The 24,263-nt window shown below is 42.5% G+C and overlaps 2 protein-coding genes across 2 annotated transcripts in view; both read right to left on the bottom strand.

Annotated features, from left to right (window-relative positions):
* DMBT1 (deleted in malignant brain tumors 1) overlaps window positions 1-24,263 on the bottom strand; it is a 219,150-nt gene that overhangs the window by 71,965 nt on the left and 122,922 nt on the right. The window lies entirely within an intron of this gene.
* The window catches only part of LOC143842725 (uncharacterized), a 121,077-nt gene continuing 108,776 nt past the window's right edge, over window positions 11,963-24,263 (bottom strand). Inside the window, exons 38-43 of the mRNA XM_077347888.1 lie at window positions 21,987-22,010; window positions 20,449-20,478; window positions 17,385-17,557; window positions 14,986-15,362; window positions 13,579-13,841; window positions 11,963-12,680 (exon numbers count right to left, since the gene is read on the bottom strand). Coding sequence (XP_077204003.1) covers window positions 12,532-12,680; window positions 13,579-13,841; window positions 14,986-15,362; window positions 17,385-17,557; window positions 20,449-20,478; window positions 21,987-22,010 — 1,016 coding nt within the window. The 3' untranslated portion in view covers window positions 11,963-12,531. The remainder of the gene's footprint in view (window positions 12,681-13,578; window positions 13,842-14,985; window positions 15,363-17,384; window positions 17,558-20,448; window positions 20,479-21,986; window positions 22,011-24,263) is intronic.

The following is a 24,263-nucleotide window of genomic DNA, read 5'->3' as shown; positions in this document are numbered from 1 at the left end:
TTTTCCATCTTTGGCTGCAGAGTACATAGTCAATCTGATTTCTGTGTTGACCGTCTGGTGATGTCCATGTGTAGAGTCGTCTCTTGGGTTGTTGGAAAAGAGTGTTTGCTATGACCATTGTATTCTCTTGACAAAATTCTACCAGCCTGTGCCCTGCTTCATTTTGTACTCCAAGGCCAAACTTGCCTGTTATCCCAGTTATCTTTTGGCTTCCTACTTTAGCATTCCAATCCCCCATGATGATAAGCACATCATTTTTTGGCGTTGCTTCTATAAGGTGTTGTAGGGCTTCATAGAACTGATCAACTTCATCCTCTTCAGCAGCAGTGGTTGGGGCATAGACCTGGATCACTGTGATGTTGAATGGTTTGCCTTGGATTCGAACTGAGATCATTCTGTCATTTTGGGGATTGTATCCCAAGACTGCTTTTCCTACTCTCTTATTGATTATGAAGGCTACTCCATTTCTTCTGCGAGATTCTTGTCCACAGTAGTATACCTGATGGTCATCTGAATTAAATTCACCCATTCCTGTCCATTTTAGTTCACTGATTCCTAAAATGTCGATGTTCAGTCTTCTCATTTCTTGTTTAACCACGTCCAGCTTGCCTTGATTCATGGATCTGACGTTCCAGGTTCCTATGGAATAAAAATCTTTACAGCATCGGACTGTCTTTTCGCCACCAGTTACTTCCACAACTGAGCGTCCTTTCGGCTTTGGCCCAGCCGCTTCATTCATTCTGGCGCTACTCGTACTAGCCGTCTGCTCATCCCCAGTAGCATATTGGACACCTTCTGACCTGAGGGGCTCATCTTCCGGCGTCATATCGTTATGCCTATTAGAACTGTCCATAGAGTTTTCATGGCAAAGATACTGGAGTGGTTTGCCATTTCCTTCTCCAGTGGATCACCTTTTGTCAGAGCTCTCCGCTATGACCTGTCCGTCTTGGGTGGCCCTGCACGGCATAGCTCATAGCTTCACTGAGCTACACAAGCCCCCTTGCCACAACAAGGCAGCGATCCTTGAAGGGGGTTGTTGCTCCATATAGAGCAAATTTTTAATCAAGAACCCCCCCCCCCCGTTATATACCTTAGAAAGGCATATAAAGTCAGGGATTTAACCACACAGCTTAGGTCAGGTTTTCCATTCAAGCCCACTTTTACAACTAAGAAGACAACATGCACTGCTCAAGACAGGGAGCTGTGATCTAGCTTCTCCCTCTTTCTTAACCTTCTTATTTTCCCCTCATCGTGCCCCACATTCCCCTTGTTCTTTCTTCTCATTGTTCTGACGCAAATTCTGTTTCCTGCTATGGATCCTCCCTTTGTAGATATTAGAAGAATTTTATATTGACTTGTCAAATATTTTATTACTGCCTTTTAAATTTCCTTCATAGAATCATAGAATCATAGAGTTGGAAGGGGCCATACAGGCCATCTAGTCCAACCCCCTGCTCAACGCAGGATCAGCCCTAGGCATCCTAAAGCATCCAAGAAAAGTGTGTATCCAACCTTTGCTTGAAGACTGCCAGTGAGGGGGAGCTCACCACCTCCTTAGGCAGCCTATTCCACTGCTGAACTACTCGGACTGTGAACATTTTTTTCCTGATATCTAGCCTATATCGTTGTACTTGAAGTTTAAACCCATGACTGCGTGTCCTCTCCTCTGCAGTCAACAGAAACAGCATCCTGCCCTCCTCCAAGTGACAACCTTTCAAATACGTAAAGAGGGCTATCATGTCCCCTCTCAACCTCCGTTTCTCCAGGCTGAACATTCCCAAGTCTCTCAGCCTATCTTCATAGGGCTTGGTCCCTTGGCCCCAGATCATCTTCATCATTCTCCTCTGTACCCTTTCAATTTTATCTACGTCCTTCTTGAAGTGAGGCCTCCAGAACTGCACACAGTACTCCAGGTGTGGTCTGACCAGTGCCGTATACAATGGGCGTATGACATATTGTGAGTTTGATGTGATGCCCCTGTTGATACAGCCCAAAATGGCATTTGCCTTTTTTACCGCTGCATCACACATGCCTGCTCATGTTTAGTTTACAATCCACAAGTACCCCAAGGTCTCGTTCACACACAGTGTTACCTAGACGCATATCCCCCATCCAGTAGGCATGCTTTTCATTTTTCTGACCCAGATGCAGAACTTTACATTTATCTTTATTAAATTGCATCTTGTTCTCATTTGCCCATTTTTCCATTGTGTTCAGATCTCGTTGAACTCTGTCTCTTATCTTCCGGAGTATTTGCCAGTCCTCCCAATTTGGTGTCATCTGCAAACTTGATGAGTAGTCCCTCCACCCCCTTATCTAGATCATTAATAAATATGTTAAAAAGTACCGGGCCGAGCACCGAGCCCTGAGGTACCCCGCTACTCACCTCTCTCCAGTCTGATGAAACACCATTGATAACAGCTCTTTGAGTAAGGTTCTCTAACCCAGTGTTCCCCAACCTTTCTGAGGTTGGGGACCGGCAGGGCATCAGGGCGTGGCCCGTGGCCCGCACGGGCCACGCCCACGCATCGGGCCGCGCCCGCGGGCCATGCCCGCGCATCAGGCCGCGCCCACACATCGGGCCACACTCGCGGGCTGCGCCTGCGGGCTGCACCCACACATCGGGCCACACCCGCGGGCCGCGCCCGCGCATCGGGCCGCGGCCGCATGTGCGCGGCCGGCCCTGATTCCCTCTCCCCGCCCTCCCGCAGTAAGAAGCTTCCCGGGCCGCAAGCTTGCGGCCCAGGAAGTTTTTTACTGCAGGGGGGGAGATGGAGCCGCGGCCCGGCGCCATGGCCTTCGCGGCCCGGCACCGGGCCGCGGCCCGCAGGTTGGGGACCGCTGCTCAAACCAATACCCTATCCACTTAACTATCTGAAAATCCAGATTGCAGTCAATTTATACATCAGAACATCATGGGGAACCTTGTCAAAAGCTTTACTAAATCCAAGTAAACTACATCAACCGAATTTCCCCGATCCAGCAAACCTGTTACTTGATCAAAAAAGGAAACCAGGTTGGTCTGGCAGGACCTGTTGGAGACAAATCCATGCTGACTTCCTTGGATCACCAAATTGTCCTTCAGATGTTTGCAGATTGCTCCCTTTAATATCTGCTCCATTATCTTCCCCACAACAGAGGTCAGACTCACTGGTCTGTAGTTTCCCGGGTCATCCTTCCTCCCTTTTTTGAAGATCGGAATAACGTTTGCTCTCTTCCAGTCCTCCAGGACATCTCCAGTCCTTAAAGAGGTTCCGAAGATGATGGACAAGGGCTGTGCAAGTTCTCTGGAAAGTTCTTTGAGCACTCTCGGGACCAGTAGATTTGAACTCATCCAGTGCAGCTTAATGCCTCTCGACAACCTCTCTATCCATGTTAACCTGCCACTCAGACACTATCTTTTGGCTACTGCCATCTCTAGATGTGCCTAAACACTTTGACCTGTGGGAAAAAACAGATGTAAAATAGGCACTAAGCCTTTCTGCTTTTTCTGCATCCTCCGTTAGAGTTTGTCCATCCGCACCCAACAGTGGGCTAATTGCCTCCTTTACTTTAAAGGCCCACCTTTACGTTTGCTCCTCACATAACTGAAAAATCTTTTCTTGTTACAATGGGCTTCCCTGGCCAATCTTAGCTCACTCTCAACTTTGGCCTTTCTGATGATTGATCTACAGTGCCTAGTAACCTGTAGGTACTCTTCTTTAGAGCTCTGTCCTTCCCTCCATTTCCTGAACATTTTCCTTTTCTTTCTTAGTTCCTCTTGAAGTTCTCTGTTCATCCAAATAGGCTTCTTAGAGCTCCTGCAGTGTTTTCGTCTTTCTGGGATAGTCATTGATTGAGCATGCAATAGCTCTTGTTTGAGTAGCGCCCACCCTTCACATGCTCCCTTCCCTTCCAGCATTCTCGTCCATGGTATGACACTCATCATGTCTCTGAGTTTATTAAAGTTTGTCCTACGAAAATCCAACATCCGCGTCTGGCTACAAGTTTCCTTGGCTCCCCATCTCAAAAGGAATTCTATGAGGACATGGTCACTTCCCCTTAGAGTCCCCACCTCCTTCACCTCATCCACCAACTCTTGCCAGTATTAAGTCCAGTATGGCTGAACCTCTTGTGGGTTCATCTACCATATGATAAATGAAATTGTCAGCCAGGCAGGTCAGAAAGTTGCATGACTGAGGATGCTTCGCAGAGTTTGTTTCCCAGCACACATCTGGGAAATTGAAGTCACCCATGATGACAAGGTCCTGCCGCTTGGATATTTTCTCAAGCTGCTCACAAAGTGCAGCATCCACATCCTCTCGTTGGTCAGGCGGTCGGTAGCAGACACCAACCACCACACTTCAGTCTAGTTAACAGTGGCTTCATTCTTTTATGGGGAAGAATGGGAAATACTACATAAGTCTGCAAAAATCCAATCAGTGGTGCATATGTGAATAACCCATGTATGTACCTCCCCCTATTCCCTGAGTAGCAGATGACTCCTCCTCAACATACTAGGCTGCTCAAACCATCCTGTGACCTGCCCTGAACCCTCTGTTTGTTTTAGATTTGTCTCACATAATAATACACAAATAGCATTTCTAGTAGCCACTAAACAACTTTTCCAGATTTCCATTTATTACTAGGACATTTAAGTCCCTCCATTGTCAGTTCCATTTTTCAGAGACACATAAGTATCCTCACACAAACAAATTTAACACAAGGGAGTCTGCAGTTTTACTATAATCTTTGCCATGTCATAGACACAGTTCTGTTTTATGTTGATGATATATATCTGCATTGATCACTGTCTCTTATGCTTCATTATCTCTGTGTGCTCAAGCTAACCATTGAACACTTCAGTTTCTTTGTAATGCTCTGCTCCCCCCTCCCACACACACACTGACATAATACACAGGCTAGACTTTCATTTCTGTACCTTCCTCCTCATATATAAGGCATAGCAAACCTTGTATTGCCTTTCTACACCTTCGGCACCGTGCAGTACAATCTCAATATCCTGCGGTATTGACTTGCAGTCGGGCTGTTTGGGTAGGAAGGAAGACACTGACACTCTGCTGGGTGCAAAATTTGGCCACAGCTTTATTGCAGAACAGAAGTTGGCCCCCAGCCTGCCACGGAGGGAAGGAGCCTGTACTCACGGCACCTGCTGCAATGGCTGTCCACCACAGTAACAGAGAGCGACCGCTTCCTTGCCTGGGAAAACGGGTCTCCCCTGTTGCTGGGCTCAACACACGAGGTGTTCCAACCAAATATGCCAGTGAAGCACAGACCTCTCCTGGCCCATGCCAGGCCACCTGGCCCTGCGAGCTTCTAGACTTCCCATCCGGATTGGCCTCACTCGCCCCCAGGCTGCCTCCTTAAGGAGGCCCCATATCTAAGGAGTTCAATCCCCCTGATTTCACTCCCCCAAAACAGGCTCCTTAACCGTGCCTAAGCTGCCCATAAAATCTGTGACAAAATATTCAACATATAAACAGAAATAACAAACTCCATCAACATAACCAGAACCATAACATAACAGCAGAGAGGAAGTGTACTCATAAGAGCAGGAAGTCTCCAAAAAGCCAATCAGTACACGGAAAGATATTATTTGGAAAACATCAGGAAGTTCTTAAGATAACTATGCTAAATACATATCTCCTCCAATGCCCCCTGTAAGACATTCTTCATATTTTTCTGAATCATGCACATTACAGATCTTGTGTAAGCCAACATTTTTAAGAAAGGCTTCTCAGAGCTGGGAAGCTAAGCATGGTTGCTGTTTGGATGGGACACCACCTAGGAAGACTTTGCAGAATATGGTAATGGCAAACCCCCTCATCTGCCTTGAAAGTCCCTTGCTGTGGTTTCCATAAGTTGGTTGTGACTTAATGGCACATATATATAGAAGAGAGGCAGAATTAAGGTTTCTAGAGGAAGCTGTTTGCCATGTCCTGAACATTTTGTTCTTACTTTGATCTCAGTATAGATACTTTAAGACCTTCCCTGATGTTCTCATAGTTCTTGCCAATTATAGAATTTTGCCCCAGGATGGATTTCCGTCTGTCAACAACTTACAAGTTCCTTCCACAAACAAACTTATCTTTCTACATATACATGATGTTCCAAAGTGACCCATATTGAGTTCGTTTTCTGAGCTTAGCTGCTTAACCAGGTATAGGCTCTGAGTCATAATGTTCTTTTAAGATTAGCTAAACTTTCATCTCCTGGCTTCTAGGTCTCTCATAAACTTTTTGTGAAGGCAAAATAATGTCATTAATGTTTTCTGCTAAAGCTCTTTTATTGATCATTTATTTATTTTTCAATTTATATGCTACACTTCCCCAAGGGCTCAGGGCAGCTCATAACATCAACAATAAAACCATAATTTAACATTTAAAACAATCCTATTCACACATTAAAACCAATACAAAATTATCCATCTTCTCTCCAGTGTGTGTGTGTGTGGGGGGGGGGCAGTGCAGTATTAAGAATTTCTGGATGGTATGTAGATATTTGTTGACTTGTCCTGGCAGGCCAGTTATTGATGGTGTTTTCTTTATAGGTCTCAACCATAGCCTGGTGGAATAACTCAGGGCCATTCCGCACTCGTTCAAAATTGCACAATGGTTGCAAATTGAAATCGCTACTGTTTTGCTGTTACGCACAACGTTGTTGACAATCTGCAACACTCCTGAAACTGATCCGCAAAAAGCGCTTCGTTGTAGCGCTTTCAGGGAAATCCCAAAAAGTGGATTCACCCTCCGGAAAGCGCTACACTCTTGCAACCAATCTGCAACACTAGCGGGAAAGTTCTGTGCATTACCATTGTTGCGGTTTTTGCAAAGTCCCTCCCCCTAGCTCTCTCCTCTGATCTTCCGGCGAAGCGATCCCCATTTTTTTCTCTCGGAGCGAGTGGAGATCAACGCACCGGCGAGCTTTCGTTTACCCAGTGAGGCTTCCCTGGCTGCAGTCCCTCCCCAGAGCTGTTTTAAGTCACCAAGCACGAAGCAACGCACAACCCCATTTGCTGGTTTATTTTCCCTTTATTTTTCACTTATTTTCGGCTGACAATCATGCCCATGCGAGGGGGGGGTTATTTTTTTTTCCACTTGGGGGGAGCGTGGCAAAGATGAAGCGGCAGCTCAAACACCACCTGCTAGCTAGATGGGTCTCTCCCTTGTAACGAATCAACGCAGATTCGTTGCAATGTGTTTTTTTTTAACCTTCCTTAAAGGGAAAGGGGCTTTTTGGGAGCATGATAACAGCTGCCCATTGGCTGCTTGATGGCCAGGGGTGGGACAAAGCTCGGCAATATTGCTTCCTGGCTTGCGATTTTTGCCGAGACCAGAAACCTGTGGGAAACGATAGAAACGCAACTGGATTCCACTACAAAGCCAGGTATGCATAACGACGAATTCCACTATTTAAAATGGCGTTTTTTCGTTCCGCAACCAATTTGCTGCATAGATCCTGGTATGGAATGGCCCTCAGTCTTACAGGCCTTGCGGAACTGTTTCAGGTCCCCTAGGAACTTGATCTCATTTAGAGCATTCCAGCCAGCCAGTGCCAGGGCTGAAAAGGCCCTGGCTCTGGCTGAGGCCAATTTTACTGCATCAAGCTCTTCAATTTTTTTCATAGGTTAGTGTGGTTTCCTCTTCCATAGAAAGAGGAAGAGGAAGACCACTTCCATAGAAAATCACCTTTTTCTATACAACACACTTACTAGCTATTTATTGCTGGAATAAGATGATAATGGAAGCCTACAAGTCAAATTTTGATTGATACCGTAAGATTACTTTAAATTCAATTATCAATCTCGTAATCAGATAAGATTATTAATCTCATAATCACATTTCTATAGGTGCCTAGTCTGCCCTTTGGGAGATGGGGGTGAGTAGGAAAGAGGCAGACCATCCCTTGTGGTCTTCCCAGAACAGCCTGGCCTTTGGGAGATGTGGGGGTGGGTGAGAAAGAGGCATCCTTCTCCCTGTACACTTCCCCACCCAGCCTGGCCTTTGGTAGATGTGGAAGAAAGGGTGGGAAGAAGGCAGTCACCTGCAGCTTTCCCTGCCTGGCCCAGCCTTTGGGAAATGGGGGGATAGAGAAGGTGGCAGCCCCCCCCTGCAGCCTTCCTGGCCCATCCATTGAAAGATTTGCCGGCAGGAAGGTGGCCACCCACCCCATCACAGCCTGCCTAGCCAGGCCTTTGGAAGAAGTGAAGTCTGATGGGAAGGTGTGGAAAGTAGTGACCTGTGTAGACATTGTTGTATAGGGTGAGGTAGAAGGGACAGTGTCCCTCCAAGGCAGCTGTTTTCTCCAGGAGAACTGATGCCTTCCTTCCCACCCCTTCTTTCTTTTCCCTTTCTCTTTCTCTCTTTCTCTGTCTCCTTCTTTCGCTTTCATTCTATCTTTCTCTCTTTCATCTTCCTGAAGTTTTCTAGGCCCCTACCTAGAAGTTGGCAACCCAGCTGGCTGCATATGGAGGAGGAGTCAAGAATCAAACCCAGCTCCTGAGAGTAGGGTCTGATACTCTTTATCCACATCACCACACTGGATCTCAAGTTCAAATGGATATTGGTTGGGGGGGGCAGAACCCAGGAAGATCACAGTACAGGTGTATATGCTAGTGCCCATTATATTCCTGAGTGCAAAGGGCTTTGTTTCTAGTAGGAATACAGAAAACAACTCTGTTAGAATAAGGGGCCATCTAACCCTGGGTTGTTTTTTCCCTTCATTGTAGCAACCAGGTGCATCTGGGAAGCCCATTCAGTAGCCTAATTGCAGTTATTGATATGCAAGAACAAGGGCCATTCCACATGACTTAAATGTAGCCAAAGTCTTACCTTTCATAAATGCTATTAATTCAACATTCCACATGATGCCATAAGCAAACCAGAAAACTCCCACCAAACTCCAGCAACAATCGGAATTTTATAGCGCTTAGGGGGGAATCCAGAAAAGTAGATTCCCCCTGAAAAAAACGCTACACTTCTGAGCACAAGCTGCAACACATCAGCAAAAGACATGTGCATTCTCAAAATATTGCTAGAAAGAATGTCCCTCCCTCGCTTTCGCCCCTGAGCTTCTGGAGACGCGATTGCCATTTTTTCCCCTTAAACCGGAGAAAGCAATGAATAAGCGAGGTTTCACCGGCTGAAGTCCCTCCACTGAAGTACTTCACAGTAAAACAAAGCTTCTTTCTGCAAGTGTCTTTAAAGTTTCCAAGCACAATACAGCCCCCCTGTTTGACACTGCCCCTAATTTTGGCCACAAATTGCACTCATGGGGGGGGCTGTATTTTTTTAAAAATTTTTTTAATTGAAGAGCATGGAAACGATTAAGTGCCAGCTCCTAAGCCAGCAAAAAGGTCTTTCTGAGACAGTGATTGAACAAATATTCGTTGCGACTGGTGTGTTTGGGTTTTTAAAAAACAGTTATTAAAGTAAAAGGGGCTTTTTGGGAGCATAAACACAACAGTTCATTGGCTGTTCTGTTTGATTGATGGCTAGGGGCGGGAAGAAGCGCAGAAAAATATTGCTTTCTTTGTTGCGATTCCAGCGAGACCGGAAACCTGTAGAGAATGAACAGACCGCTACTAGGACTTCAATATTCCACTAGAATTGAAGGTATGTGGAATGACAAAATTCCACTATTAAATATAGTGTTTATACATACTGTAAACATTTAGCAACATTGGTCATTGTGCGGAATGGCCCCAAGTGTTCAGAATTTCCCCTTAGGATGAAATGTACTTGATTTGGAGGCTTAGTGGTAATAAACCCCCCACAATGATTTTTTAAAGCTTCTCTCCCTCTGTCAGAAAGAGATAAATCAATTGTTCCCGAGCCTCATCAAGTACGAACCATCAAAGTTCCAAAAATACTAATGGGCTTTCTGACCAGAGCCAATGAAATTATCAGCTCACACATAGGGAATCTTTCACCTCTAAGGGACACAGAGATAAATTATACCCTTCTGGAGGTTTCAGAAAAGATTCTTTGACCCATAAGGGAGTGGGGGAAAGGAGATAATAAAAGCCCTTGGTCCACTCTGGAGGAAGGAGCTCTTGCACTCAAGCTCCATCATGAGGACCATTATTGGCATGTGTAGACTCTTGTGGCGCAGAGTGGTAAAGCAGCAGAAATGTTGTCTGAAAGTTCTGCCCATGAGGCTGGGAGTTCAATCCCAGCAGCGGGCTCAAGGTTGACTCAGCCTTCCATCCTTCCGAGGTTGGTAAAATGAGTACCCAACTTGCTGGGGGATAAACGGTAATGACTGGGGAAGGCACCGGCAAACCACCCCATATTGAGTCTGCCATGAAAACGCTAGAGGGCGTCATCCCAAGTGTCGGACATGACCCAGTGCTTGCACAGGGGATACCTTTAACTTTTTAGCAGCAGACAAAAGGCTGGCTGCATGAACAAAGACAACAACATAAAAGGAAACTTTTGAACTCTGTAACTTCTGAAGTAAAGAGCCTGCCTTTGAATAGCAAAATCTATGGCATATACAGAATGAGGTGCAGAGGAATTGTGATGTTGTTGGGTTTTTTTTGTTTCTGTTTTTGTTTTGGGACAGTCTTGGGTATTTTTCCAGAACAATACCTACAGACCTTTGGCAACATTATGACAGTATACACCACAGATATTAGACACCAACAATTCATATTTTTCTGTCACACTGTCTAAGATTGCAAGACCTTTTCCTGCTCAATTTGTGGCATGCAGAAATTCCCAAAACGTTACCTTTGATGTTCACTGATTTGGAATGTATATCATTATAGTGGCAAATTGTCCCTCGGTGGAAACCTAGTGCCATTCCGCACAACTTATATGTAGCAGAAGTCTTACCTTTGGTAAATGTTACTAATTCAATGTTCCGCATGACGTCATACACAATCTGCAACATTCCTGCAACACTCCCGCAAAAATCGCTTTGTTGTAGCACTTTTTGGGAAATCCAGAAATGTAGATTCCCCTTTAAAAAAACACTAGACTCTTGAGAACAACCTGCAACACATCTGAAAAAGACATGTGTGTTCTCAATGTAGTGGTAGAAAAAATGTCCCTCCCTCGCTCTCGCCCCCGAGCTTCCGGAGATGCAATCGCCGTTTTTTCCACTTAGACCGGTGAAAGCAACAAACGAGCGAGGCTTCCCCAGCTAAAGTCCGTCCACAGAAGTGCTTAACAGTAAAACAAAGCTCCCTACTGCAAGTGTCTTTAAAGTTCCCAAGCACAATACAGTCCCCTGTTCGACACTGGCCGTAATTTCGGCCACAAATCGCGCCTATGGGGGGGGGGGATTTTGTTTTTACTTGACAAGCATGTAAACGATTAAGCACCAGCTCCTATGCCAGCAAAAAAGGTCTTTCTGAGACAATGAATGAATGAATATTCATTGCAACTGGGTTTAAAAAAATAGTTTTTAAAGGGAAAGAGGCTTTACGGGAGCACGAACACAACAGTTCATTGCTGTTCTGTTTCATTGATGGCCAGGGGCGGGAAGAAGCATGGGAAAATATCGCTTCCTTTGTTGCGATTCCAGTGAGACCGGAAACATGTGGGGAATGAATACAACGCTACTGGGACTTCAATATTCCACTAGAATCAAAGGTATGCGTAATGACGAAATTTCACTATTAAATATAGCATTTCTGCATACTGCAAACATTTAGCAACATTGGTCCTTGTGCGGAAAGCCCCCTAGCATTGATCACCATAAAAATAATAAGGTTGCCATTTACCACTTTACTATGGTGTGAACTTTACAATGTGAGGGAAAAAATTATTTCACAGTAGATGCCTTGGCATCTGCCCACCCTGCCCACTGCTAATGCCAGCGCTGCATAGTAATTTGGGGTGGAGCACGACAAGACAGCAGATACTTCATCCCAATATTATGCTTCCTTTAACCTTTCAGTATCATAAAATTAATTCTGCTTGTGAGCTATTAAAAACTGACAAACACTGTTAACTTGCAAATATAGAGCAATTTTATTTCAAATAAATTGAAATTAAAACTCATTTTATATCTCCAACAAATATTACATACAAATCAAAGCATATCAAACACTGGAAATCAACACAGATGAAACATGCCCACATATTAACTGTGAAATACTATTCCATATTTGTTCTTCCCCAAAATTCCACATAGTCACCACAGATACCTGAAATGTGCCACTTGCAAACATAATAAGAATATAATATCTATCACATGTTTAATTACTGCATGTCCTCTACAGCACTTAAATCTAATTATACAACAAGATCCAATAAACAGAGGACACACAGAAAAACCATTCAAATCATTAGAGTAGTTGGGAATAACAACCTAATTTTGTTCATAATCTTTTAAAATCCCTATCTTTGACAATTAGGTTGATTCATGCAGTAACCTATGTGGCTTGAATTTTGGTTGAATTTCTTGGAAGAAACCAATCAGTGTCAGAAACAGATTCGATAGCTGCAATTTGAGATCCTGTTCAGGAAGTGCTAAAGGTAATTAATTCGGTAGCTTGGTTATGCTGGTGACCTACTGATATCAGTGCATCTGGTCATCATTTTTCCTAACCAATTTTCTGCCCAGGAGAAATCCAGCTAAAACAAAGACCATGACTCCCAAGCTAATGGCAGTAACAGTAACTGGCGAGATGACTTCAACTGCTGTGTTAATGGTACGCTTTTTCCGTTCTGTAAATTAAAAGACAGGAAGGAATGATTTGTTAGAATTTACACATGCGCTTGTTTGGCATTGTAGCCGCTATGTAGATCACTAGGTCAAGGATGATATCATGCTGATATATTCATTATTTAATAAATTATTATACAGGGATGATTGACAGATGAATAATCCCCTTCAAATCAACACCCTGAAATCTCTCTCTTTCCCCATCATTGCAGAATGTTTTTAGAAGGAAGCAATCCATACATTCATCTAAAAGCCATCAAATGATGAGTACGCATGTGTTAATTCTCCCTGTCATCTCAGTACACAAGTTACTGAATTACTAGAATGCAGAGCAATTTGTTCCAATTGATATTTTATCATAGTGCCTCCATAAACACCCCCAGGATCTGCAAACATAGATTACCCACAGAATTACCTGAGTGATAACACTCTTGTTATGGCTCCAAAGAAGGTGGTGAGAGAGCTAATTGTAATGACTCTTAATTAGAGATTTCCTTATGGATCTAAGAGTGCCACTGTAAGCAGAGTTACACTTTTCTATGCTTATTATATTCAGTGGGATTAAAGGGGCATGACTCTGTTTAGGATAGCACTGGAAGCACCCCAAGATCACCTTCAAGAAATTGAAGTTGTTAAGCCAGGTACAGATAATGCATGTATAAAAGGACTGTAACATGAAACTTTAGTGACTTTTGCAGACAGATAATCTAGATGGGACTATATGAATACCTCTGTTGTATGATGAACTCCTGTATTATTACCCTTTTATTGACCAAAATGCATACAGCAGCATGTAATTTTATAACAAAATGTGAGTAATTATCTTGGATGTTTTGGGACTGCTCTTGAATATATTTTGGGGACCACTGCTAAAGAGAGGGAATCACAAGAAAAATTTACCATGTTTTTTGTTTTCTTTCCAGAGCTGGAAAGGTCCCATAACAAAACCCACATAATCATGGAGTACTCTCGCTGTCCTAATTTTTCTGGGTAAGCATCCCTTATAGCATCTGGATGAGTGATCAGATACTGTGCATACTGGTAGGTAGCATCTCAAGTAAAATGCATTGTGTTTTGTAAAATACTTAGAGGTATTGAATTTCCAGCGAATAACATTTTTCCTTGGTAAAGGCAGTTCCTTATACGTAGAGTCTTGTACACATCTGGAAAAAAATGGGTGTCTCAGAATAGTTCAACTAATCACATACAGTAAACAAGGTAATGGACCTTTGGGTCAGTATACTAGCAAGAACAATTATTAAAGGAAAAATTCTACTCTTCTTCCCCTTAGTTCATTTATGCATACATGGGATCCTAGATACATGTATTATACAAGAATCAGACATCTATATAGCAATCTCAGCTCCCTCCACCCATTTGTATGTATGCCAACAAACTCTTAATGGAATAGTGACTGATTCTGAATGTCAAATATTCTGCTCCTGCCCTATGCTAGTAAGAGTAGATATTTAAATAAGTGTGCCTCTGGATCAATTCAGAGTTTTTATTTATCCTCCTATCTAAGCTAAGCAATGGATAATAAGCAGAAGCAGCAGCATTCAGCAAATAATGCTGTTGCTTCTCCTGCCATGCAATCTTTATTTTCTAATGCATAGTCAGTTATATTGTGGGGCAAAGCAGGATTTTATTGTTGTTTCTCTGGATATTAGAATTGAGATTGGTTAAATAAGCCTGCTTAGTTATGCCCTAAAGTCAACAGTTTGACAAAGATAAGGTGGGTTTATCTGGTTAGGTAGGGATGATTGGCAAGCACCCTGAGAAATCAAATGTGATGGAGGGTATATCTGGAACACCACATCATTGGCTGTGGGGCAGGTTGTGGCTGGGAAGAAGCACTGTTGGTGCTGAGCATCATATTTTCTGAACATGATAAAGGCTGTGTTACCACCGCTTGGCATCTGTTAGCACATTGTGTATAGCCAATGCTGGTCAAGTTTGGGTTTGTGTTTAAGGGTGGGTCTGCCCAGCAAAGTTAGCCATGGCCAAGCTGCCTAGCACATTTTAAAATGTTAGCAGTTAGCATATTTAAAATTGTGATGTAGATCAGTTTAATAAATAAACTAGCTAAATCCAAGTTGCCTTGCATCCTTATTTGAAGGGCACCTTGGGCAAGTGATGTAATAAAGTAACCAAGCTCCATATTTATTTGACGTTTTGTGAGCTGGTCCTTTTCATAGGTGTACAATGCACAAGGAAAGAATACATTGTTCACTGCTTGGCTACGTGAAGCAGAAAGACAGCAAAACATCCCCCCCCCCCCATTTTACTCATGTAAAATATACTCACCCATTCCTGATCAAGTCATAAGTCAAAGTTTCAAAGTCATTGATGTCTGGAGATATCACACAAGTGTCCATAAATAGTACCAACTTTGGATCAGGATTGTGGAGAGAAGCTTGAAAGAATACATCCTGATTTTCACGAATGAAGTAGTGATTATAAATTGGCTTTTTAAAATAAAACGACTCATATAATGAAATGTTCATCCTGTATTTCCCAAACTGTTTTATAGTGCTATAATTTTTGTCAATAAGATGGCGTCCTGGAAGTTTGTTTTCATTCACTTTACATGTAACGCGGAATATAAATATCACTTTCTTGCTGAAACCAGAGATAGATGTCTTGATTACATTGGAATATTCTGTAGTGCCAGAACTTGTCTGCTAAAGAACAGAAAACAATGATACTATATCAATATCATATATAAATTATTTCATAGGAGCACAGTATACTTCCCCAGGAGCACAGTATACTTGACCATTTAATGATTTTTCAGAATTATAGTTATTTCAAAGGGTCTTACATAGTTCAATTATTTCTTTAGCCTAAATATCCCAATATATTTTAAGATGTATGATTGTCGCCACCAGAAGAAAAGCAACTGAAAGTACAAACATGATTACACACAGATGTGTACTTCTGAAAATGTTTTAGTTTAAGTTATGTTGATATTACAGTTCATGATGCCTGGGATTCCTGTCTATGTTTGAAGGACGTTTTGCGACTATTGTTGATTGCTGTCTCTATACAAGACAAGTAAGGCTCCTTAAACTGCAATGTAGTGAACTTTTATAGTTCCATTCAGATTTAGTGTATTTATCGTCGTAAGAGGGCAGAACAGCATTTTTGTGTACTTGGTATTTGTGTTCTGAAGAACAATCCCTTGAGCCAAGACAATGTCTAGATTCCTGTCTTTGTGATTTGTTGTGATTGCTTGTTCCTTAATCATTGAAATCCTTGAAGTCTATTCAAATGTGAATTTGTCATTCCGCAGTCAATCTTTGAACTGTATGTGTTGCCTATTTTAATCACTCTTAATATATTCAGTGTTTGCTGTGAGCCATCTAAAATGGGGACAGGAAATCAGAAGTCAGTGTCAGGAACTCATACTTCCTCCTCATACCCATCATGAACAAATAATTTCTTAACTCACCAGATTAGAAGCCACTGCTCTTAACCATTAGATCATGCTGGCTCTTGCCTTGTGAGTAAAATAAATACTTTCCCCATCCATATAGGATGGAACCAGAACATACATACATTTGTTGTTGTTAGGTACGAAGTCGTGTCCGACCCATTGCGACCCCATGGACAATGATCCTCCAGGCCTTCCTGTCCTCTACCATTCCCCGGAGTCCATTTAAGTCTGCACCTACTGCTTCAGTTTGGTGTAGTGGTTAGGAGTTCAAAAGCCTCAATTCTTTGACACTCGGCCTTCCTTATGGTCCAACTTTCACAGCCATACATTGCAACTGGGAATACCATAGCCTTGACTAAATGCATTTCTGTTGACAGGGGGATGTGTCTGCTTTTTAGGATGCTGTCTAGATTTGCCATAGCTTTCCTCCCCAGGAGCAAGCGTCTTTTAATTTCTTTGCTGCAGTCCCCATCTGCAGTGATCTTAGAGCCCAGGAAAATAAAATCTGTCACTATCTCCAATTCTTCCCCATCTATTTGCCAGGAACTGAGAGGGCCGGATGCCATGATCTTTGTTTTCTTGATGTTGAGTTTCAAGCCAACTTTTGCACTCTCCTCCTTCACCCGCATCAACAGGCTCTTTAGTTCCTCTTCACTTTCTGCCATTAGAGTGGTATCATCTGCATATCTGAGGTTGTTGATATTTCTCCCTGCAATCTTGATCCCAATTTGTGACTCCTCTAATCCCGCCTTTCTCATGATGTGCTCCGCATACAAGTTAAATAGGCAAGGCGACAGTATACAGCCTTGCCGAACTACTTTCTCAATTTTGAACCAATCAGTGATTCCATGCTCGGTTCTCACTGTTGCTTCTTGACCTGCATATAGGTTTCTCAAGAGACAAATAAGATGCTCTGGTATTCCCATCTCTTTAAGAACTTGCCACAATCTGTTGTGCTTCACACAATCAAAGTCTTTAGCATAGTCAATGAAGCAGAAGTAGATGTTCTTCTGGAACTCCCTAGCTTTCTCCATGATCCAGCGTATGTTGGCAATTTGATCTCTAGTTCCTCTGCCTCTTCGAAATCCATCCATCCATCCATCCATCCATCCATCCATCCATCCATCCATCCATCCATCCATCCATCCATCCATCCATACATACATACATACATACATACATACATACATACATACATACATACATACATACATACATACATACATATTTTAAAAACATAATATTTTCCCATCACCATTTTTCTTACTTGTTTTCTTGTGCCACAATGATCAAGTGGTATCTTGCAGCAAACATAGCTTTGACGAGGTTTACATCTACAGAAATGATCATTCAGATGCACATCCCATTCATTGTAGCCCAAAGCCTGGAGGTTGTGTTTGCTGATATGTGCATGCATGTATCTTCCAGAACATGAGAGCTCTGATTGATGAAAAGAAGCAAGCAACAGTGTCAAGCAACTAAACATGAATGTAATTTTAGTTCCTGACTCTGTTCATGGTCTAGTGTGCTAAGTATCCCTATCATTTCTCTCCCCCTCTGGAGTGGCAGTACTCTATTCCCTATCTGTCATATCTGTTGTCCTTTTCTCACACCCAAATGCTGGAAATACTATTGAGTTGCGCTTTCAAGCAATAGGTGAGTTAGGTAATTTTTTTTTACGATGCCTAACAATAGTAAAACACAGTGGGAAAATATATCTTAACACACATCTACTGTAAAGGGGAGTGGAAGTGTTAAGTCAAGAGGAAGAAAGAGTAGCCATCACTTCTGATGCCCAGAAAAAAAGAAAAGAAGAAGGTAACCTGAAAAAAAAAACTACCACAGCCACCAAACAGGGGGAGGAGAAGGGAGTGGCCCATGCACAAGCAGCTGCTCTTGGATAAAGGAGGTAGGAAAGACTGAGGTAAGCAAATGTAAGATGAGAGCACACTCAATTATCAAAGCCCTTCCCCCAAATGTGCTTCTCTATTGCTTTGTAAAATTTATTCACCCAATATGAATAGAGTCTAGTTCATCCATCACGATAACACTGACAACCCAATATATTTTAACAATTGGGGTTGAAAATCTAGATTACACTCCCATTTTCCTAGCTAAAAATCCAGTATAGTACATAATGAAGTATTTTCTGCGTGACAAAGGAATCCAAAGCTACCTCCAAGGGAAGCTTTCTCTCTTTGCTCAATTGTAGGACCTGCTTTATTAGTTAAGACAATAGTAGGCAGGTGTTTCAAGGGGATAAATCAGATTCAGTATTTCTTCTGGATTTGCAGACTTTGCATTCAAGTAACTCAAGCTAGTAAAGTCAGTATGACAATCTTCCCTTCTCACGTATTTTGCTTTGTTAGCCCATCTTGTGGGATAATTTTACTTATGATTTGTATAATTACAGGTACACGACCAGATCCTTTGTTTTTGGTTGTTACAACATAATTAAATCTGATGTCCATGTTATAATCTTCCCATGCATACTTAGCATTAAAAATCCCATATGAAACTTTTATCATAAGAAATTTAGTTATGGATTGTACATATAAAGCTGCATGTAACAAAATGGCTGGACAGCCTCAAGCTCCTTGAGAATTGTTTAGATCCTTTCCAATCTTGTTTGATGGTACCAAAACCATCCAGTTCACCCTACTTGATGACCTGCACACTGAGATGGACAGAGGACTGCAATTCTTTTGATTCGCCTGGATCTCTCTGTGACTTTCAATGCCATCAAACATGGTAACTCCCTGGACTGCCTTTCTGGGCTGGGACTGGAAGGTACTGTTCAGTAGTGCTACTGGTCTTACCTAGAGGATAAATTTCAGAAAATTGTGTGTGTGTGTGTGTGTGTGTGTGAGGGGGGGGGAGGGACTGCAGCTCAGCCCCTTGGCCTTTGGTCTGTGGGATCCTGCAAGGATTATTTAGGTTCTGTTCGGCTTGACAGATTGGATTGTGGTTCTTCCGGGATTACTGAGCTCTGCAATGGAACATGCCGTTTGTCCATATTTGCTTCTTGCAAGCAGAGGTTTTTTTTTCTTTTCAGAAAGCAGTTTCCAGGGTTCCCGCACCCCAGAAAATAATAGAGAGCAACAGGGGGCACTCTCTTCAGGGATCCATAACATTTGACTGCATAGTCCAATTGACTTGAGGGTAATTTAAAGTACAGACACCAGCATCTCTTCTGCAAAATAACTCTGCCAAACACCCAGAAACCTTTTTGGTCCTGGCCTCAGCCTGGTGGAATGAGCTCCACCAGCCCAGTTCCACAGGGCTCGTAAGATGGAGCTGTTCCACCAGGCTTAGGGTCAAAGCCCACAATAACATCCACCAAAACAGTTGGCCTCACTGCTAGGAGGAAGAGGAGAAGTCATAATATCAGCTCCCTGCTAGAGAATTTCCATGTTTGGAAATGTTAGAGGGGTCATTTGTATATTGTAACTATTCTAATTTTAAAAAAAATTGTCTGTGGATTTTACCATTATTACCTGAGCATTTTGGAAGGGTGGGTTAAATATTATCATCATCATCATGAACAACAAACAACAAAAACACTGATGGTATCTTCCCCCCAGCCATTTTGCATAAGGAATAGTGGACCCCCAAATCCAGAAATCCAAAAAACCAAGCAAAAGCCGAAATTCAAATACCATATCAGTATTTGGAATTCGGGGATATCAGAAATATCATTATTTTGAGGGTCCAATATAGCCAAATCCCCCCAAGAACACATTTTTAGACATCCCTTATCTTGACAAGATGGAAGTGCTATTGGTGAATGAATTTTTCAGCTGGTTAGAATATTTCCTGGGCAGAAAAGATCTGGCAACTGTAGTGCATGCTCTGATTACACCTGGATTAGATTGCTGCCATCCAAGTGGGGCTGGTTTTTTGGAGAGTAGAATTTGTGCAGATCTCTGCAGCCAGAATGTTGACTGGGACTGATTGTTTTTGCTAGTTTCAATGGTTTTTATAATTTGGTTTTATTATGTATGTTGTGTTAGCTCCCTTGATGGCCCTTATGAGGTCAGAAAGATAGCATCTAAATTTTGTAAGGTGAAAATAATAAATTAAATAAAAGTGGAAATGGTTTCTATTCTCTTGCAGTATGTTCTCAAGAGAGTATGTTCACATCAGAGAAAGTTTGGGAAGACAAATTCTTCCCAATTTGTCTTCCTCTACCTGTATCTCCCCATGAAAATGCCTTTAGTTGCCTTTAAAGTATTTGTAAGGTAAAAATGGATGGATAGAACCAGAAAAAGGTAAACCTCAAACTACATTTTAATTTTATACACTTTATTACTGGAGAAAAGTGAATTTACCTCTTGAAGGTATTGTGTGTATCTCAAGAGCTGTAAGCATATGAGAAAAGCAAATGTCAATTTTGTCAAACTGGCACTTTATAATGTAAATCAACCACATTCTACATACAAGCCACTTTAAAAATTAAAAATTGGTTAATACAACAGTAACTTGGATGAAAAACGATGTATTGTATTTTAATTTCTTATCTGTTTTACATAATATATTTCTGGTAAGGGCTGGGAGGGGGAGCCTGTCTCATGGCTTAAGTGCCACTCAGCGCTTAACACCCACTCAGGGCAGCTGTCTCACCCCTGAGTGCCTCCTCCAACTGGCTTACCTGTCTGTCCAGCAGCCAGACCATCACCTTCTATCCCTCCACACCTAACTACCCCCTCCTCCTTCCACTTCCCTTTGAGGCTGCAGATTCCTGCCCTGTGAGAACTGCCCCTGCCGGTGAGTTCCCTAACAGCTGCCTATAGCCTTTCCAGGTTCTTGGTGGAGGGAGAGGCCATCCTCAGAGTTCTTCCACCCCATCCCCCAATCTAGCGCCTGTTGTATTCCTGAATGTTTTACTGATGATTTGTTAGCTGCCTTTGTTAGCTCCCATGCTGATAGAATGGTGGCACAAATATCTTAACTAAAGTAAAGGCAAAAATTTAATAGCTGATGATCTAACAAGCATGGGTCAATGTTTTCAGTGGCCCAAAGGCTTTAAAATCTTTATATTTAGTGACACATGCAGTGCATTTATTCGTCACAGAGGCCATATCTAAATTTTCAATTATTTTCATTTGCATGAGATTCAGAGTGATGGAATGTAATAAAAATTGTTTTTCAGGTGGGAAGAATGGTGGTTTTATGCATCTAAGAAAGAGAAAATGTGAATATAGAAATATAGAAAAAATAATTAGATTAAATTGGTGTCATTTAATATGGGGCAATAAACAAACCTATTAGCTCAACTCCAGTGCAAATTGCTGCCCCAGCAGAGAAAGGGATGTGTCCAGGTGGGGGACAGGAACTTGCTAGCACTCTCAGGTGCCCCCCAACAGTGTCAAGCTGTGGTACCCATTGGCTAGTGAGGTCGGAGCCTCATACAGCCTCAGCAGCGGATGGAATAGTTGCGGCTCCAAAGCACTTCCTCCCAAAATCAGTAAATGTTGTTTGGATAACTACAACATGTAGCCCAGAGGGTTTCCTGTTAAATGGATTCCCCCATAAGGGTGTAACCACACCCCCATACAGTGAAGTGTCAAATTCCTGATGGCATGCTTCATTTGAACCTATTATCTTGCCCCCAGAACTTTGGATGTTGATTTTGGGTATGAAGGCTCTGGATTTGAGCCTGGGCTGTCTTTTGTCTTAAAAAAAAAAAAACATCTTCATGGGAAGAGGGTAGGAGAACAGAGCAGATATGTGAACCTTTAATGTTGTCCTCTAACATTTAATACTTAGAAGCCAGAGCAAAGTTGTATTATACTTTTCTCCCCCATTGCTGTGCTGGAAAAGCTGGCCACCCATGTAAAAATAAAAATAGGAATGTTATTCTCATTACCTGCTGATGAAATCTGTGATGAGTCTGTAAATGAAGAATAACTTTACAGTATTATATAATCATCAGTATTCTAGCAAGTGTATGCCATATTAACTTGCTAGCATTGACAATCTACCAGTATCATATACCGTATTTGCCGGCGTATAAGACGACTGGGCATATAAGATGACCCCCCAACATTTCCACTCAGAATATTGAGTTTGTTACATTACATTACAGTACTATGGGCAGCTATGTCTATCCCAACTGAAGTGCACCCGGCGTATAGGACGACCCCCCCCCCACTTGGAGGCATGTTTTTCAGGGGGGGAAAGTAGTCTTATACGCCAGCAAATACTGTATTTATTAAAAATACTTTGTAGTATTACTATTTATACATTTTAAGTCCTTTCACATTTCATTTTCATGCTAAGACCAACAAAGTGTTATGCCTGGTATACATTTTTGTATGCAGGCACACTTCTTCAGATAGCAAAATAAGTATGCATGCACATGAAACCTTATATCAGGCATAAAAGTTTGTTGGTATTAGCAACTGCCTATCTTCTATTCTTCCTATCATATAATACTGATGGGCATATTTAGTTTATAGTCGAACTGTAACCCGAGATTCCATTCACACACACTGCTAACCAAAAGTGTGTCTTCCATAGGGATGTGAACCAAGAAAAAAATCCAGTCCTGTTTTGTCTTGGCCCAAATTATTTGAGTATACACAAATAACCTGAACCCTGCGATTTGGATCAGGGCGAACAGACAAATGGCCATATATTTTGCATTATTGCTGGCTACTCTGGCTGTGGTGGCCCCGATAATTATGCTGAAAAAGTGGAAATGATCTCTGCTGGTACATTCTGTGTGCCACATAAAAATGCTAAAAAGGAGCATCTTGATGGAGATAATACACGATAAATGTTGGGACGCAAAAGTCAAAAGTATTCCCAGATTGAAATTTCAACATGCTACTAGATCAGCATTAATCTATTAACATAGGAATATCTCTACCCCAGCATCCTGTTTCACAGTGGCCAACCAGGGCCAAGAACAGGAATTTTCTGGAGGGACCGAGCCTAGTCCGAAAGTCTCAACACTGACCGACTGATCATCATTGATCTGTACCAGTACTCCAGAATTACCAGTGCTATAGAGAGGTACTCCTATTTGCTTTGGAATTAAAGACCATATCTGCATGAGGAATCTGCCCCTGGACAGTCTTTGAATGTTGGTGGCTTTTAGAGCCCCCTCCACATGATGTTGCTTGAATCCCAAGGAAATTGCCAATACCGGGTTTACAACCCTAAATCTCTCATACCATCGGTGAGCAACTAGTGAGCAATCAGGGGCAAGCTCGTATGGAGGGGGAAAGGTGCAATAGTCTCTGGCATCTGGCCTTCCCTCTCCATTTCCTGATCGGAGTAATTTTTTTAAAATGGTGCAGTCCGTGTTGCAATACAACTGCAAACCTACATCGTCAAAGATGAAATAAAATCTTCTTTAAAGTGTCCATGGTCTTTTGGGGATTAGGCAGGCAAAACATAAGCCCCGGGAAATTAGGTGGGAAAGAGGGGGTGGGGTGGGTTATCGGGCAGCCTTCTCCCAATCATACAAGAGTCTGAGTGCTCTGTTTCTAAGCCAACCATTAATATAAAATGTCTTTTTGAGCTCCTGGGACCATGTTCAGCATCTCAGAAATCCACCCAGACAGAAATAAAGTGTGAAAGAACACGATTCCCAAAAAGGGGGAGGAGGAATGTTGTATCATTCTGGTGTTTCTCCATAGCAATGTGGGAGTGTTGATTTTTTTTAAAATTAAAAATGCATCTGTGTTGTGGCATTACCGCATAGCAATGCAGAAGTGCCTTTGGGGTTGGGGGATAAAGTTTAAGTCCATGGGAGAACTGCAGTGCTGTGATTAGTGGCTTGCTGCGATTGAAAAGCCAAGGAACAGAAGGAGAAGTTCATTTTGCTTTCCCTTGCAGTCTTGTCAGGAGGCAAAAAGCTGAGACGGGGTAGAGGGGAAACATGGGAGGGGTCTCCCCATGAAGATGGCTGCAAACGCAAGATTATCATCCCACGTTTGCAAGCAGGAAGCCACTTGCATTTTACCCCTCTGTGCGGAAATAGTCAAAGTATATACAAGATGTACTAGGGGAGGGGGCTGTGGCTCAGTGTCAGAGCATCTGTTCAGCATGCAGAATGTCCCTGTTTCAGTTCCTGGCATCTCCAGAGAAAGGATCTGGCAGGAGGTGATGGGAGAGCTCTCTGCCTGAGACCTGA

This window comes from Paroedura picta, chromosome 8 (genome assembly GCF_049243985.1).
Source record: "Paroedura picta isolate Pp20150507F chromosome 8, Ppicta_v3.0, whole genome shotgun sequence".
NCBI lineage: Eukaryota > Metazoa > Chordata > Lepidosauria > Squamata > Gekkonidae > Paroedura > Paroedura picta.
This window is presented reverse-complemented; position numbering and strand designations above follow the sequence as displayed.